The 18203-nt window shown below is 43.4% G+C and overlaps 1 protein-coding gene across 5 annotated transcripts in view; it reads right to left on the bottom strand.

The window, feature by feature from the left end:
* The window catches only part of MIDEAS (mitotic deacetylase associated SANT domain protein), a 588535-nt gene that overhangs the window by 129018 nt on the left and 441314 nt on the right, over positions 1-18203 (bottom strand). For all 5 annotated transcript variants that reach the window (XM_069208745.1, XM_069208746.1, XM_069208748.1 and 2 more), the window contains one exon: positions 15608-15904. In XM_069208745.1, coding sequence (XP_069064846.1) covers positions 15608-15904 — 297 coding nt within the window. The remainder of the gene's footprint in view (positions 1-15607; positions 15905-18203) is intronic.

Below are 18203 nucleotides of genomic sequence, written 5' to 3'. Positions count from 1 at the left end.
CCCGGTTATTCTGCAGGGGCAGATTTTCTGCTAAGACAGCAAAGTTGTTCTTTTGCCTCAGAGTGTTTCGGGCCTCCTGACAAATGACGACCAATCTTTCAACAGCCACAAGTTTACAGGAACATCACAACACCGACACCCCTCTGAAAGATTAACCAAGAAAATATTTACTCCTAGAAAGTGACCTGATAAACTATTTGATTGAATCCTTCCAGAGGTGATGTCACATGGCCTTGATCCTGTTGATATCACATTAACTGACATAGCTGAAGTTAAGAGCCATTTAAGCACACAATTATGCAGCCCTTGAAAGAACAGAAAAATGTTTCCAGAACTGCAGGTCCAATTACTTGAATAATCTACTCGACCTAACTGTAATCCTCTTGAGCAACAAGCCGGTCTCCAATTGTGTAATCCTGGGAAAAAAGTTTTCACCAACCAGCTTTTTTCTTCAATATCACACGAGGCACCTTCAAAATATGTGAGTTCAGCTTATCTGTTGTATGTAAAACTATATATATTTTTTAAGGTAATTGACTAAACTTTTTATCCATGTCTAATAAGAATAAAGATACACAAAAGGATGATGGATGGAGTGCTGAAACTTTTCAAACAACCCAAGTCACAGATCTGGATTTAATCCATTGTTCTTCTGCTCAACATGTCAACCTACTTTGGACTCAGCCATATGCAAATCAGTCTTGATCCTCCTCAACATGGTAACACTTTAAGCCAAACTGCCAGGCCAGGTCCTCCATGGACCGGAAACAAGCTTTCTGGGACCGGTTTCGGGTATCACCCCTCATAAACCAGGCTAGCCTGAATCCAGTGGTACAGTGAGCAAGGGACTAACATGACAGATTAAACACAATAGTGGTTATGTCCACCAGTATTAATTCATGGAGATCATGTATTGAAGGTGAACGATGATACTGACTAAACTTTATGCTTTACAGAACTAAAAGCTTCATACCCCAGGTCATAGTGGGTGCAGCAGAAAGTAAACATTGCTCTTCGTGGCACCATTTATCGTCTGATCTTGTCACTGTCTTTGCCAAAACCGAGATCAGAAGTCGCTGCTATGACCCCTGATGGCCCCTAAATGATGCCCATGGACTGTTAGTAAATAGTTATTTCCAGGTAAGTGATGAGAGATGAGTAGGTTACAGCAAGTCTGCCTTTCCTGCTCCAACTGGAAAGCTGATTCAACCCTGTGCTTTCCTAAGTGCCAATGACTGTCTACTAGGCAATATTTATAGGCAGATCTCTAGATACGTATCAAATCCAAACCTAGCAATTTCATAGCAGCACATTCTACTTACTTCAATCTGGTTCTCTCTGTCTTTGGGACCCACTACATTCATACTCACAGGGAATCCTATTGCAAGCTTTGAAACTATAGGAAAGCAATATATTTCAAAAGCAGGCACTAGCAAGCATACCATGTGTCAACTAGAGCCTTGTATGCTTTACGTTCCCTAAGGTTCATGGATTCTTACTTTTATTGTTGCCTTAAGCAGTGTAAAGACTGTCCTTGTACCAGTCCTTGTGTGCAATTGTTGGTGGTCTTGAGGTACCATCCGCTGAAGACGTGTAGCAGTGTTAAATTTTAAAGGTTTCTCTGGGGGCTTAGGGTGTGAGCCCTGCACATCCTGGGGCGACATGTCACTCACTGCTGTCTGTGACTCTGCCACATCACTCCCACTCTTTTCCAAATTGTCAAAGGATGGGGTGGGGTCAGCAAGCATCAGGGCCGTCCACCTACACCCTGCAATGATCTGGGAAAGGGAGGGGTTACACTGCAACATCGAGCTGCCTTTATATGAGGTAGATGTGGGATGCAAAATTTGAAAGAAATGGCAAACTAAAAAAATATTTTAAAGAAAAACACAACAAAAACGAGGGAACCAGTTGCAGTACTCAATTAGTGCGCTAGTTACTAGCAGCTATTCTAGAGCTGCTTCTGCAGGGCCAGCTTACTAGGGTCCTGCACCCTGTGGTACATGTTCCTGCTCAACATTAACTATTTGTCTCAGTTTGTGGGCATCGCCACTTCTACTTCTGTGCTGCTGCCTCTACTGGTGTTCTTGGCCCTGCCCCATCACCTCTGGGTGCAGCGGTGAAGCAGTTGCCGCCCGTACACTGCTCCAAGAGGTCCATGAACTAGACCTTCTTTTGGAAAACCCTACTTGTACGGAAGGCTGGAAGAATTGTAAGACTGCATGAAACCATTTCAGTTAACTCATGTATTTTATATAAAATATGATTTATCTGTTAAGGATGCTAGTTGTATCCTCGTGGTTACTTGAGAGCGCTAATGCACAACACGCTTCGAATGAAAATGCTACATCGCTTACAGTATGATTGATGCAAAAAGTTTTGAAAGAGTTGTACAATTCCTGTTCACTGAGAGAGTACGAGTTCTGATTAGGAGACATCGTTAGATTTATATAGATTTCATTTTTTTCTGTGATTTACGTGAAATAGAGTTCATGTGCTATGGCTCATGAGGCAGCCCTCCTGTCTCCCACTGCCAATCTTTTATGGTCTTCACAAGGCTGCAGCAGCAGATGTCGGCAGGACCCTTTGAAATACGTAAAGTCATCAGGATGTGTGCTGTATAAAGCGACTAACTGTTTGCACAGTGTGCATCCTGAGCTATTTATTTCTAGGCACTCTCATATGTGCTACTGATGGATTTTGGCTATTCAGGTCTCTTGCTTCAAGATCCATAAAACAACCCTCTGCTGAATGTGTGTGGCACATCTATAAACCACATACAAAAGGAACATACTGTACAGCTCCCTTCCGTCTAAAATGAGATGATGCAGTGCTCCAAATGGAAATAAAATATACTGGAGCCCATAACCCGTGGTCACCGTGTGGCAGCAAAAAGAAGGGGGTGAGTTATGTAGAGAATTGTCTGATAGTCAACTTAATTAATACATTTTTATTTAAACTCCGGCACAAAAAAACGACAACAAGGATAAATGTGACAGGAAAATCATCTCGTCTGCCTTTCATGATTGGTCACAAAACATGCTGTATTTTAAAATATCTTACAGGGTTAGAGGTGAGGCAATTGCAGCATAAATCTTTGTGAGTCGAGCTATTTCTAAGGTACAATAAAGGTAAAGTACGTGGCTAGAAAGATCTGCTTTTCGAGTGCGTTAATGTAATTGCTTGAATCCACAACTGGTGTCATGCAAATCACAGATTTGTATTTTATGTAGAAAGCTCAGTGGGTTAGTGTTTTTGCACACAAAAAAAAAATAAAACGCTTTTTTTAAAATAAACTAAGCAGTTATCTAATATACCATGATGAGCTATGAATCGGAATGAAGACGCTGCATGCAAGCTGCAAGGCATAGGTTTGAAAACTTCAGATTTTTTTTCCCCAATCTTGTGTTATTCTAAGTTTGCTAAAATGGGCTCCCTTTGGATAGTAATAAAGTCCTACATTAACACCGACGTCCCCAACCAATGTGTTACTTCTATATCCCGCCTTCGTATTTATCCAGAGCAAGCACTCAACAAATAACGCCTGCTCCTTGTAACCCTTACTATCCATGCCATGTACACTTAGGGTCACACGTACATAGCTTTTTTCAGGTCGCAAATGCGCATTGGGCCGTTTGTGACCAGAAATAAAGCATTTTCCAATGTACCAAAACCTATTTCGCGATACAGTAACCTAATAATCACAAAATAGGTTAGCGACTCTGTATTAGGAAGGTAAGTGTTAAGGGCGTCCCTTCCTAATAGCGACTCGCACTGGTATTTATGAATTTTTTTGTGACCGAAATGCGATCGCAAAACATTCACATTTTACCACCAAATTCAATTTGGGGGGGGGGTAACCCATTCGCAAATGGTAAGGGGTCACCAAGGGTCCCCTTTCCCTTTGTGAATGCATGTGAAAACGTTTTTTAAGGGCAGGCAGTGGTCCCAAGGATCACTGCCTACACTTCAAAAAAAAAAATGAAACGTTTCATTTATATATATAAAAAAAAGAAAAAAAAAAAAAAAAGGTCAGTTTTCCTTTAAGGAAAAAAAGGGCTGCATTTAAAAAAAATGGTTGCTTTATTTGAAGGCAAACACAGACAGGGTGGTCTGCTGCCCCCAGCAGGCCACCATCCCTGTATTTTTAGCGATTGCCAATGAATCGCAATTTGTGACCTACCTCATGAATATTAATAAGGTAGGTCAATTGCGACTCACTGGGAATCGCAAACAGTGTAAAACACACTGCTGGACATAGCGGTTTGCGAATTCCTAATTGGGAAATGGCAAAGATTTTCAATTAGGAAACCGGAAAAAAAAAGCTACGTTCATCTGGCCCTTACTTACTTGCTCACTCATAGGATTAATGGTCTCTGTATAATAGCTCTGTGGTGTAAAGCGCTGACCCTACACTGAGATGAGAAATGCTACAAAATAATTTAAATAAAATGTTATTAAGTGATTATTAGTCCTAAGGACAGTTCATCCTGCATTCTTACAGCACATACAACCCTCTTACATAAAGGGACTGGACAAAGTAAAAAACTGCCTTCAAGTCAGTCTCCCAAGCACTTGTGAACTGACAAAAAGCTAAGGTTTCTTTCTTTCAAGGCGTGAGACTCCCTTTATACTGTAAAAGGGGAGATCCAAAGCGGTTTTGTCTGGTATCCACATCCCTTGGAAGGTCAGGCATGCTAAGCAAATTCTACAAAATATTTTAGTTCATTAAAAATGCCTATAAGAATTGTGTTTGGATCCATTTATTACCGAACCTGTGTAGCAAATAGCACCATGCTAAACCAATTTCTCAAGGAAGGGTGTTGAGGATAACCCCTCAAACCTCCCCAAACATCCATCTCGCCAACGCTTGGCAATTGGTCTTATGCTCCCAACCAGTAACAAATTCTTCCATCCACCACTGACCTTAACCCTAAAAAAACATACCCGAATGGCACAAAGTGAAGAAGACTGATCTCAGTGTACTTTAAACACTCTCTTCTCTAAAACCTTCTTCCAAGCCATTTCGGGAAATTACACAAGACGGAGCATTCCGATCATGCAAGGCTTTTCCATCTTCAGTGAGTTTTGCCACATACATCCTCTCTTGAAGAGAAATAATTTGGGCTCAATACAGAAAACTGGTTTGAGGGTTAGCTTTTCACAGAAACTCACTCTTAGTCCACAAGCACATATTAAAACACAATATTCTTAGATCTTAACAGACTGACTTGTAGCTTCATTATAAGTCCAAGCAAATCATGCAAAAAGGATTACTCGAGTTATTCTCTTTCCAGATATTATCAGACTGGCTGGTAGATTCATTATAAGTAAAGGTAAATTACACAAAAAGGATTACTCAAGTCATTCGCTTTCTCTTGTGCAACTCCGATTACACTAACTACCCATGGAAGCTGGTATAACATTCACGACTGCATGTATCAACTTTAGGTCCCAACATCTCTCTCAATCTACCTACATGCAAATAATTATCTATTCCCTGGTGGCTCATGCACAGCAAGAAGCACGTCTTGGTTACCTGAGCATTCCCCTAATAAGACAAATACAATGAAACATGCATTCTCCTGTGTCTTCCATGACATGTAAAGAAATACCTTGAAATATGTGACTAGTTTCTTCCATTTCATAAAGTTCTTATTCCTTGTTCAACCAGTCTGTGTAACATCCAATCAGTCCAACTTTCAATTAAGAGCTTTCATTCCGTATCCTTCTCTTCCTGCCCTTGCCCTTCTAAAACATGTTCATCCTTCAGCAACAGATACTGTTTATTGTTTGATTTTGGTTATATAGTGGTTTACTGCACCCGTGACAAGGTCAGCACTATATAAATAGATTAATGAATAAATACATAACAAATGTTTGGTACACTTCAGTTACTCAATCCAGACATTAACTAATAAACCATGAATATTGTCATCATGGTGACAGGCATCATGCACCCTAGGACTGTACTGAAATTAATATTATTTTTTCAGGATTGCTTTTTGTTAGAAACTGGGTTTCTGGTTGGCAGATATATGCACCCTGTCCAAGCAGGAGCCACAATCCTAGTCAGGGTAAGTCGCATACACACCATAAATTAACCTGTGCTCACCCACTGGTAGCTTGGCACAGAGCAGCCAGGCTTAACTTAAGAGGCAATGTGTTAAGGATTTGTGCAACACAAACAGTACAACACTGTAAACACTACACAAAAGACACCACACCTGGTTAGAAGAGTAAAGCTGAATTTTAAGAGTAAAACAAGACCCAAACAACAAAAATCCAGTAACTGAGTTGAGATATGAATGTTTACAGATTAAATTTCATTATAGTGCTTAAAAGCATAAAGCGCCAACCGGGGATATTTGGTCGAGCTACACCGAGGTAATCCAAAAGTTCAGGCCGACTGCAATGGAGCACGTGTGGGGTACCAGGGAAGTCCTGCTGAAGTTTTACCTTTTAAGAATTGAGCCAAGAATCCTGCTCACAGGGGAGAAGGTTGCAATGTAAATATCTCTGGCGGTGGTTCACAGGCATAAAGAGAGGGCCAGGCAAGCAGCGATACTTGCTCTGTGAAGAGATGAACTTGTAACAGCTTCTTCATGCAACTGGTGCAGTTCTGGTGCGAGGAGCCCAATAGCTGGATTTCAGGAGCCACTTTTAAGGGCGCAAGACTGGAGGGTCACTTCATGGAGGGTCAGGAGCTTGTTGAAGACGGGTTCAGGAGCTATAGCAGGAGTGTTGGAAGTCTTTTTTGTCCCAGAGACTTCAGGAAACAAGCCAGCAAGCCCTTGGAGTCACTTTATTTCTGGGAAGGAACAACGCAGGTCCAGTCCTTCTTACTCCCAGGTTGGAGGGCAGCAGGTCAGTTCCACAAAGCAGAAGTTCAGCAGGACAGCAGCTCACCAGGTTGGCATTCCTTGTAGCAGCACAGAAGTCCTTCGTCCTGGCAGAGTATTCAACGGTCCAGAAAAGGACTAAATCGGTGGTGTCAGAGGTTCAGTACTTATACCCTGTTGCGTCTTTGAAGTGGAAGAGACTCAAAAAAAGTTATTTGAAGTGCACAAAGGTTGTTTCTTCCTGTCCTGAATCCAGACTCACTACAGGGGGGTATGCAGCCCTTTGTGTTGGCAGGACCCTGACTAGTCAGATGCGTCAGCCCCTCCCTCCCATCCTGCCCAGGATGGCCTATCAGGATGCTGATGGCTTCTCAGTCACATCTAAGCTCCGTTTATGTGTGGCTGTCTAGTGGGAATGCACAAGCCCAGCTGTCACCCCACCCCAGATGTGTATTGTGAAACAGGCAGTAGGCACAAAGTGGCTTAAAGTGGTATTTTCAGAATTACAATTTAAAATCGGACTTCACCATAAGTTATGATCTTAAATTGTGAGTTCAGAGATGAATTGTGAGTTCAGAGACACCACACCTGACAAGCATGTTTCATACCATGCAAGCATCTGTTTGTGCCATGGAGTGCTGTAGATTCAAATGCTCTGCACACTCCTGCAATCTTTGGGAAAAGATTCGAGAAGAGCTGGTGATAATAATGAAAACATGCAAGGTAGTAGGTTTGCAGACTCAAAGGCATATCAGCCCTGGAACTATTGCTTACTGCTTCCTCCAGCCCCAGTATGTAGGTCTGAGGAAAGGTGGCAAAATAAGGAAATTGCTATAGTAGGGATTGAAATTGCAAGTATTCAAGCCCTACTATAGTAGTAGCCATGGCATAATCAGAGAGGCTATTACCAGAGCTCTTACATAATGAGATTGATGCCATAATTTGTCGCCACACTACATGGCACCAAAGGGACAAGTCGATTTTTTTTTTTTTTACAGGACAAGTACATTTCAGAAGTAATCTGTCCCATGTACAAGTAGATATTTTATTAAATTCCACATCCGAGGGCCCACGGGCACTCATACTTTGAGACCAGCTCTTATTTTTCCTCTACAGACTTTGATCCACAGAAGACAGGGGTAAACACGAAAGGGCTAAGTAAGTAGGAAGAGAAAGAAAGAAAAACAGTAACTAGGGGAGAAAACAGGGAGATGATAAAACCTACAATAGGGAGTTAACGAGCAGGGTAAGTATGGTGATGGATTAAAGAGCCATGAGATAGAATTAAGACTACAAAGCCTTTGTATTAGGACACCCCCACCTTCGATAGCGCCGGCTGCAGTCTTCTGACGAAAACTTTGGCCCACACACTTTCTTTTACAAATTGAGAACTGTCTACAAGGTTTTCATTTTGCAAAAGCACTAAATATACCTAGAGTGAAAAAATGCATACTTTATTTATTATACAGGGTTTTGCTTCTGTTGCACAAAGGAGTTTGAAAGGTTATGCGTGCCACAAGAACAAACCAAAGGCCACCTCATCTGCCCAAGTGTCTTGGCCTTTCTGCTAACTTCAGCCTTTGTCCCTAAACCCATGCCATCTTAAATGGGACTCAGCGCAACAGACAATGCAATGTGGACCTTGCCACCTCCAATGTTTAAGGCACCAGGAAGAGAAAAGCCCGGTCTAGAAGGTCTTCATTTTGCTTGGGTGCTTACTGTGTCTAGGGATTAAAAATTGCGTGCTTTCTGTTATTTCTCTAGAGAACAGTGGCTTATTCTTCCTGTCGCCTTCACTCCTCCTTTTGACATGCTCTGGGGCTTTAGTGCTGTTCGGCCCCTCGTGCCTCCCCCTAAGCCCTTTTACCTTTGGCCACCACATCTTTGGACTGCTGCACCTCATCTTCCTGCACTGATCTTTCCTCGCACAAGCTTCCAGCTAATGGGCAGTGAGCTTAAGAATGTACTTCTGTGGCAGCTTTTCTGCTTGGGCCTGTTACGGCTTTTGGCCCGATGTTGCCCCCACACATGCCACCAGATGCTGTATACCCTAACATTACTTGCATCATTTATAACCATCTATAACTTCCTTTCACAGGGCATCAATTCACCACCCATTCTCATCAATTATCAAGCAACAGTACCACCGCTTCTGGGTGAAAAAATGTGGTGCTTCAAAAACTCTCTTGGATAAAATCAATAAGAAAACACAGAAATTCACCATTCCTCAAGCTAAATCCTATTCACTTGAAAACAAACTCTGTATATTTCAAACCAAGCAAAGGTACTACCCTAAATAATTTGAGACGTCAAATCAGAAATCAACTATGTTCTGCATGACTTCACTGAAAAAATACACCAATTCTTAAACTTCAAAGCAATGTCAAATTCTTTATCAACTGTGATCCCTCTCTAATTGAAACACAAATTGACGAAATGATGTGCAGTATCCAAACACGGGTCTATCAAATTCACTGCCAAAGTAAAGCCTACCTCTATCATCGATCATCACCAAGCCTTCATTCTATATTATGAAAGCTGCTTGCCTATAATAAACTCCTCACTACTACAAGGCTATTTTCTGCTTTTTTCAAAATTTGTGAACCTCCCTGATCAAAAAACCTTAATAAACTTCTACTTTCAATATAAGATTAGTGACTTGTGAAGCACAGTAAAGAGAAACAATTTGAGGCTCCCTACATATCAGGCCTACACCCAAGATGATGGCAAAGGTCACAATTATTTTTAGACACTTGCTTCCGTATTCTCTTTATCTCTACTGCTTCTCTTATATTTGAGATCTGCAAGGGCTTACAAGATTCTTAACACTGACTTCCCTGCAACACAAGAGGAAACACCAGGTGAAGGTAGGCAGAACCAATTAAAAATCCTCCATGATAGTGCACAATATTCTTCAAGAAGAACAAGTTACTTACCTTTGGTAACAGTATCTGGTACAGAGATATTCTAGTTGCAGAGTCTGTACCTTAGAGTTCCCCACCCCCGGTGTGAATCTGGATATGGAGATTTCTCCTCAAGCAGTAGCCCTGTGTGCCGTTATGTGACGTCAGTCGACTCCGCATCAGTCATTGCATTCGCCCGATATGACGGTGCGGGCCGTATATAGGCGCTACCCCGACCAGCTGATGTCAGTTTCTTTTCACAACTTTCCGCACCAGAAGCACGGAGACATGAGGAAAATACTGAGCCTGGTGTGTCGGAACTAGAGCCCTGAAAAGGAAGTCCCTGTCCCTAGAAATTAATTTGCAAAACAGGGAGGATGGGTGGGTCGGTAAGCAATCTGCAACTAGGATATGCCTCTACCAGATAATTTGTTACCGAAGTTAAGTAAGTAACTTGTTCATCTGATAAGGAATCTGCAACTAGAAGTCTCTATCTTAGAATAGATACCCAAGTAATAACATCCCCAGAGGTGGGTCTATGGACCAAGAAAATATTAGGAAGTCCTGCAGGACAGAATGGGCAAAGTACCCATCCCTTCGGACCTGACTGTCCAGGCAGTAGTGTTTGGTGAACGTGTGCAATGATGCTCAAGTTGCTGCCTGGCAAATGTCCTGGACTGGAACTCCGCGTGCTAAAGTAGTGGTTGCAGCTGTTGGTTTGGTGGAGAGAGCATGCAAACCCTCCAGTCGTAGCTTCTTAGACACTCTGTAGCACATTTTAATGCAAAGAACAACCTATCTGGAGATGGTTCACTTCTGCAGTGCCCGACCTTTCTTCGCAAACACATAACCCACAAAGAGATGATCTTCCACCCAGAACTCTTTGGCACAATCAAGATAGAACACAAACACTCTTTTTGAATCCAGGCAGTGGAGTCTTACCTCTTCCTCTGAAGGATATAGGGGCATGTAAAAAGTAGGCAAGGTGATTGATTGGTTTACATGAAGGGGCATGACCACTTTAGGTAAAAAGGAAGCCCTGGTATGAAGCACCACCTTGTCAGGACAGATGGAAATAAAAGGTGACTTTGAGGAAAGGGCCTGCAGTTCAATCACTCTGCAGGCAGAAGTGATGGCAATAAGAAAGGCTGTCTTTAGAGTAAGACGCTGAAGTGGACAGTTGTAAAGTGGATTGAAAGGAGCACGTCAGGAAAGTCAGAACCAAGTTCAAATCCCTTTGTGGCATCATTAAAGGAGAAGGAGAAAACATGGGTAAGACCCTTCAGGAATTTACCAACAATAAGAGATTTAAACAATGAGGGTGGGGCAGGTAATCACAGGAAAGCAGAGATGACAGACAAGTAACCCTTAAAAGTTGCCCAAAGCACAGCCCTGCTGGGCTATAGAAAGAACAAACAAAATGACCTCAGGAAGAGGGGCAGAGAGGAGGGTCAACAGACTTGTCTGTGCATCATGCCACAAATTTGTTCCAATGGCAGGCATATAACATTTTGGTGGGGAAGGGTTGGGGGCACCTTGCTGTCAAGATAACATTACAGACTTCAGGCGGAAGGTCAAAAGCTGTCAACTGGTGCAGCTCGATTTCTACGCAAGTCAGAGACTGGGCCAGTTCCAGTGGAGAATTGTACCCTCTGCTGCGACAGAAAATCCCCCCAAAGGAGCAGTCTGGTTGGAGGATTGATGGCCATGCTCAAGAGCTCAGAATACCAGACTCTTTGTGCCTCTTTGGGAGCCACAAGAATGACTTGGGCCCAGTAGTACTTGATCTTCTTGAGAACTCTGTGCACAAGTGGTATTTGCATAAAGGAGTCCTGAGTTCTACTCGAGACTAAAAGTACCACCAAGCCACTGCCACCTTGGAAACTCTCAACGACTCGCCGCTCAGGAGAATAGGCCTGAAACTGCACTGTGACCAGAGCAGCTCCAAAAAAAGGGAGCATCTGAGAGTGAGTCAGGTGTGACTTCGGCACATTTATAGTGAACCCCAGCAAATGCAGGAGGTCTGCTGTAGTCTGGAGGTGGGAGAACAGCCGGGGGCGAGCCCACCTACAAACAGCCAGTCATCAAGGTAGGGGAAGACTAAAACCCCTAACCAGAGCAGATGAGCCGCAACCACCGCCATCACTTTGGGCTTACCAGCGCCCCTCAGGTGTTCACCAAAGGGGAGCACAGTAAACTGAAAATGCTTGATGTCTACTGTGAACCGCAAGTAACGTCTGTGGGCAGGCAGGACAGAAATATGGAAATATGCATCCTGCAAGTCCAACACTACCATCCAGACTCATGGGTCCAGGCCAGATAGAACCGAAGCCAGAGGAGGCATTTTGAAATTCTTCTTTTTGAGGAAGAGATTGAGGGACCGAGGTCTACGATAGGGCGTAGGCCCTTGCCCTTTTTTGGGCACCAGAAAGTAGCAGGAATAAGAACCATGACCTACTTCTGGCGCAGGCACCCTCTCTATGGCTTCCGCGGCCAAGAGAGTCGTAACCTTCTAACAGAGAAGTGCCAGGCGATCTCCGTCATCTGATCATAGGATGGTGGCATGGAAGGAGGGGTAGTTTTGAAGGGAAGGGAGTAGCCCCTTCGGACTATTTGCAAAACCCGTCTGTCTGATGCAATGAATTCCCAGCAGGGCAGGTGATGGCGAATCCTGCCTCCTACTGGTCCCTGATGAGAAAGCCAGACTAGGAAGGTTTGAAGGCTGCAGCAGGAGGGGTGGTGGACTGGGCGGACTGCTGGCTCACTTATCCATGAGGACGTTGTGTCCCACATCCCCGGCCAGGCAAAGGCTGGGCAGCATGTGCGGTATGGTGGCTGGAGGGAAAGGGATGTGGTTGGGTGCCCTTTCCATAGCCACGAAAGGGGCGAAAAGCAGATTGAGGCAGGGGAAAAGGGCAGCTGTGAGGCCCAAGGACAGAGCCGCAGCCCGGGACTCCTTAAAGCACTCAAGTGCAGAGTCTGCTTTGTCTCCAGAGAGATGGGTGCCATCAAAGGGCATGTCTATAAGCGCAGGTTGGACATTCCTTGAAAAGCCGGATGTCCTCAGCCAAGCATGGTGCCTCAAGGCCACCGTCGATGCAACCGATCTAGCCAGTGAGTCTGTTGTATCTAGTCCACATCTTGTTGTGGACTTAGCTGCATCTCTTCCATCAGCAACAGGTTGAGGGAGAATGGCCTGGGCCTCCTCCGGGACCTGTGGCAGCACCTGTGCAACAGTGTCCCATAACGTTCTGCAGTAATGGCCCAAAAGGCATGCGGTGTTCATTGACCGCAATGCCAGACTGGAGATAGAAACCATTTTCTTCCCAAGCTGATCCAGTCTTTTGGATTCCCCACCTGGGGGTACAGAAGTGATTGTGCCTGGGGATGTAGAGGCCTGAGTAACTAAGCTCTCAGGGGTGGAGTGTTAGGTCAGGAATACTGGGTCATTAGACGCAGGCCTATGGCGGTGGGCGATTGTCCTATTAACAGGAGCCCCAGTGCTGCGGTTGGACAAAGTCCCCAGCAGGACATCAGAGAGGGCCTCAATGAAGAGCAAGATGGGTTCTGAAGAAGAAGCCCCAGGCTGAAGCACCTCAGTCCTGATGGCCGCAAAAGGAAGCTTGAGGCCCAGGAACTCAGCCGCTCTCCTCACCACCACTGAATACGACACTCCCTCCTCCGTAGCCACAGTAAGGGGAGCAAGTACGTCAGCGTCTAGACCACTGGCTTCACCCAGGTCCTGAGCCAGTCCATGGGGTCAACACGCTGGTATTCTAAAGGGTCCAGTGACCCCTCCATACTTTAACCATAACCGTACCCATATGAATAAGGATCAGGATCTGACCTATGGAGCAAGGTCCCCGTCGAAGTCAGAATCGGCGTCAAGTGACGCCTGTCCGGATCTGTGTCAGAGTTGGCAATAAGTATGAGATCGAAGCAGACCACAGGAAGCACCTGAAGCCTTGATGTCTGCACCATTGTTAAGGAATATTGCTGTGGCATGACCGAAGCCGTGCGGAGTAGAGGCCGTAGCCACTGTGTGGAACCTGAGGGGGGCCTCTTCTGACCATGCAGAGCCCAAAGGCGTTTCACCATGGTCAGACATCTCAAAAATAAGAACTTACTGAACTCACGGATCAGACTGATGCCTGGGGGAAATTTTAAGGTAAGGAATCTGCCACTAGAGGTCTCTATCAGATTTTATATGTGCTCCTAATCTTTTCAATCTGTACAATGTGCAGTTAGACACCCTGACAGAGGGACCACAGTTTTCAATCCATCAGTTAGCAGATTGACCTATATCCACCTACCCAAACTTTGTCTGAAAAACATACAGTCCTGGATGTCACTGTACTTTCCCATGCTCAACGCAAGCAAGATGGCGCACATAAAACCTATCAAATACATCTTACACCAAAAATGCCCCACTCAAATTTGAACAGTCATTAAGGGGGTTAAAACAACATATCTGCTTCCATTAGCAACCAGTAAAAGTCCCTAAAACTTGCCAGAGATGCCCTTTTCATCATGGATGCAGTTATCATGAGCATCACTAAATAAGTACACTACCAAATCCAGGTGATGAAAATAATAAAGAAACTTCTCCCCTAAAAGTGCGTTTCTCAATTACATAAAATATGTCAGCATCATACACTTTTCTTTGGAAAAGCACTACTGCAATAGCTTACAAAATCTATCCTTACTCTTCTAACTAAGCACCTTCAGATTTACTAAAGGTTCACAGAAATTAAACAGTTTATCATAATCCTCAAGGCCCTTCGTAGATCTCTGGAAGCTAGAGTCAATTTCAAAATACCCTGCATAATCTAAACAGCATTCTCCTGTGGAAGTCCTCTTACTTCACCAATCTGCTCTCCAAATCTGGTTTCTCTTGGAGACTCAGAAGCAGAGATATTTTAAGATTGGAAAGACCCAGGTTCTCACCTAAGCAATCTTCAAATTGACTACTTCCAGCTGCAGCAGCCAAAGTATGGTTGTCTTCCTCTCAAATCATTTTAATTTGGCTTCTCCACGGATCATGCATCAAAAATGTTCAGCCAACAGAGGACCAGAACATTTAATGAAGAGGTAAGCTTTCTATAATATATGCACAAAATCCTATGCTGGTTCCTTCAAAAGATGTTTGACTTTTCAAATCGAAAGGTTTAAGAATGCTATTAGTGTTATAACGTAGGTAGCTTTGTGGGATGTAGACCAGGACAATGGTAGCGTGGAATGGGTTCATTTTAGTTTATTTGTGATAGTAATTTGGTGAAAATGTGGCTTAGAATATACAATAATGAAACTTAAAAGCAACACTGAAAGAAATAATTATTTTGGGTCATCAGGAACCATAATAGTTCATCATTGTACATGTTGCACAAACCAATATGGTTTTTCCCATGCACCTACCAAAGAGATATGTGTCCAACCCTTTGTTAACACACCATGATGCTATATGCACAAAGATATGTGTTGCTAGTGAGGACACAGTGTCAAGTGTTTCCCTGTGAAAGCTCTGGGGCAGAATGATTTTGCATTCCAGCATGGTCATAATATCTTGAACAGTCTCTGCAAGTGCTGATTAATCCCAACGAGGTAACATGAGGTGATCAATGATACAGTTCTTCAGTCACTGGGTTAAAAAATCTGCTACAAAGGTTTCAAAAATAAATGTTAAAAACACTGTTGCACCTCAGCAACAGCCTCCACTGAATACAGTTGTACTTTGTGGCTACTAATTTCTACAGACTTGGAACCCACAATAAATCCAAAAGTGACATTAATTTAGCACATATGATGCAACAGAGCAAAGACAAATTTGAGACTAGCCCAAAGAATCATTAATTTGATGTGTACCTGTAGTGAGGGTTCTGTGTTGTTGGTGCGACCGAACCGCTGTCGTGTTACTATTACAGAAGGATTTTGTCCCGGAATATTTTGATTGTGCACTGTAACTCCTTGCATTCTTCCATCCTGGCCTTTCTCCTGTTCACTATCCAGCGGGTCAACTTTCTTTACTGGCACAGACACTGGAATGATTAAGGGCACCACGTTGTCATTTTCCCGAACTTTTTTGGCAGCTGGAACGTCTTCACAATTCACGTTACTTTTAGCTTCCAGTCGTATTCTTGCCTCCTCTGCAGCCTTTCCATCCTAGTGATAAAATAGTTTATAAAAACATCAGGCAAATAAATGACAAGGAGATGGATATAAGCATGCAATAAATACTTGGAAATCAGGGATAAAAGCTTTGTGTAACTGAGTTTCCACATTTCTAAACTGCATATCTTCTAGTTAACCCTTCTGCTAAACAGGTTGGCTTTGTGCTGGCCACTTTATTTCTCCTGAATGTTTTGGCTTACACAAAATGTCCTCCCTTCTTTCCTTTATTCCTCTCCAAGTAAATGAAATAGTTGTTTAATCCAATGGCCACCAACTTTCCATGCAAGTCAGATCAAAAATTCTATTGACCCTGTAGGCTTTGGTCAGGCTCTACTCTGCACATATTTTGTTGTCATAATGGGAAAATGAAGGTATGTATGGCCCTCTATTTCAGATTGTGGACTCAGTGGTAAGTTGGGTGCGGGAGGATAAAAGGTGTGAGTGTTGCGTGTGCATGTGTGTATGGGGTGATGGCAGGAGAATTTGTGTGGGATTTCATTTTGTTGTCACAATGGTTTTCCGACGCAAGTGTTACGATTTTGGTCACCAGCTACCAGTAGAGAGGTTTGACAAAAACTGTGGAATGAGCTTCATTTTCTACTAAGAGCAGTACAGTTCTGAGGCTGCAGAAGGGTGATTTAGTTGTTGCCATAGAAGACACATGTAGAAGCAGTTACCACACTCCAACCAGCTACCAGTACAACACTGCTGACAGCCACCTCGTCTGGTACGGCAAAGAATGGGAAAACGGATTTAATACATTTTGCACCAAAAAAAAGCAGTGGTGACAACATAGCAGATTTGTGTGCCAGCAACGTGCCGTAGACGGACAAAACCCAAAGTCTGTACTTAAAAGCTAGGAGAGTGAAACCACAAGATAGAAAAATATGCAGTCTTTTTATTTACTACGCCCTTAAGTCTGCAATTAGTAAATTAGACTGTTTGGTATATTTACTGTGAACTAATAAAGCAGCATCCACGACTGATAAGAGGAACACAATACCATGGGAACAGGATCACTGACTCCATTTACCAATCCCGGCTCAACAAACACTATGTATAACTCACTAAAGTTAGTAGTCCAGTAAAATTAGAAATAGTTTTTGAAATTTAATTTAAAATAAGTAAATTATACGTTGGATATTGTGGCACCTAACCTCGCTTGTGCAAACCTTCTTGTTAGACCTATGCTGATAATTTCGAGGATTACCTTCTTTTAGCCTTTATTTTCTTCTTTCTTTGTGTTACTCAAGTTGTAATCATATGTAACTTATGCACGTATAGACCAGCGCTTTAAGCCTCGCAAGACGTAAGGAAGGCGCTATATAAATGACAATACAATCTACAGTCTATTGCTGGCCCCAGTCACACCAACTTCAAATAACCTCATCCCTTCTTCTGTCGCTCGCAGTAGTAGGACCCCCATTGCTCCACACGGTGATCTGTGATGAGCACCTCTTCATTGCGATGCTGCTGCTTCAGTAACTAGCATTGACAAAGCCAGTAGGTGCGGCTTCTGTATAGTGCAAACATACCGACACTCATGTGCGAGGGCATTCTTACAAAAGTCTCACATTCGGGCAGTCCTGCGTGCGGACCAGTCCACCCACTTTTCCAACGCGCCCAATTCACTCACGAGGAGAACAGGTGGAATCTCAAGCATGCACATCTCTCTGCTTTTTAGACGATAGGGCATTGTAAATAAAAGATATGACTGGAATTTAAAATTGAATTAAGAGTCTCCAATCATCCGCCCATACCGCCTGGCTTTAATCTTAAAATCTGATTTACGAGTGACTTCAGTTTTCCTGCAAGTGCTAATTTAAATTTAAAGGAAGTTTTGAGAAAATCACCTTCGAAGGCCAGTACATTCAACAAGCGCATCCACATACAAACACCTGATTCACACCTCAACCACTGCTCACCTTTCACGTACCCAACAGACAATCTGTTCTTCCCAGCTCGCCCTCGCTGCTGTTCTCAAGATCTGAAAAAGCACAGCAGGAGAAGATCCTTCTCCTACCTCGCATCCCAGACTGGAACACGCTACCTCTCAAACTGAGGCAGACTGCATCACTGAAGCAGTTCAGGAAGGACCTCAAGACCTAGCACTTCCACTGAGCAGCACGCCAGCACACAGCACCTTGAGACCCTACAGATGAATAGTGGCACCTTAGAAATCACTGATTGATTGATGCTGACCATACAGCATGAAAAGCTACAGGATGTTTGAAGCATTGTTGGATGTTTAAGGATCCAAGCCCAACATAGTGGGTTTTTTTTTTATTTT

The sequence above is a fragment of the Pleurodeles waltl genome, chromosome 9 (genome assembly GCF_031143425.1).
Source record: "Pleurodeles waltl isolate 20211129_DDA chromosome 9, aPleWal1.hap1.20221129, whole genome shotgun sequence".
Classification (NCBI taxonomy): Eukaryota; Metazoa; Chordata; class Amphibia; order Caudata; family Salamandridae; genus Pleurodeles; species Pleurodeles waltl.
This window is presented reverse-complemented; position numbering and strand designations above follow the sequence as displayed.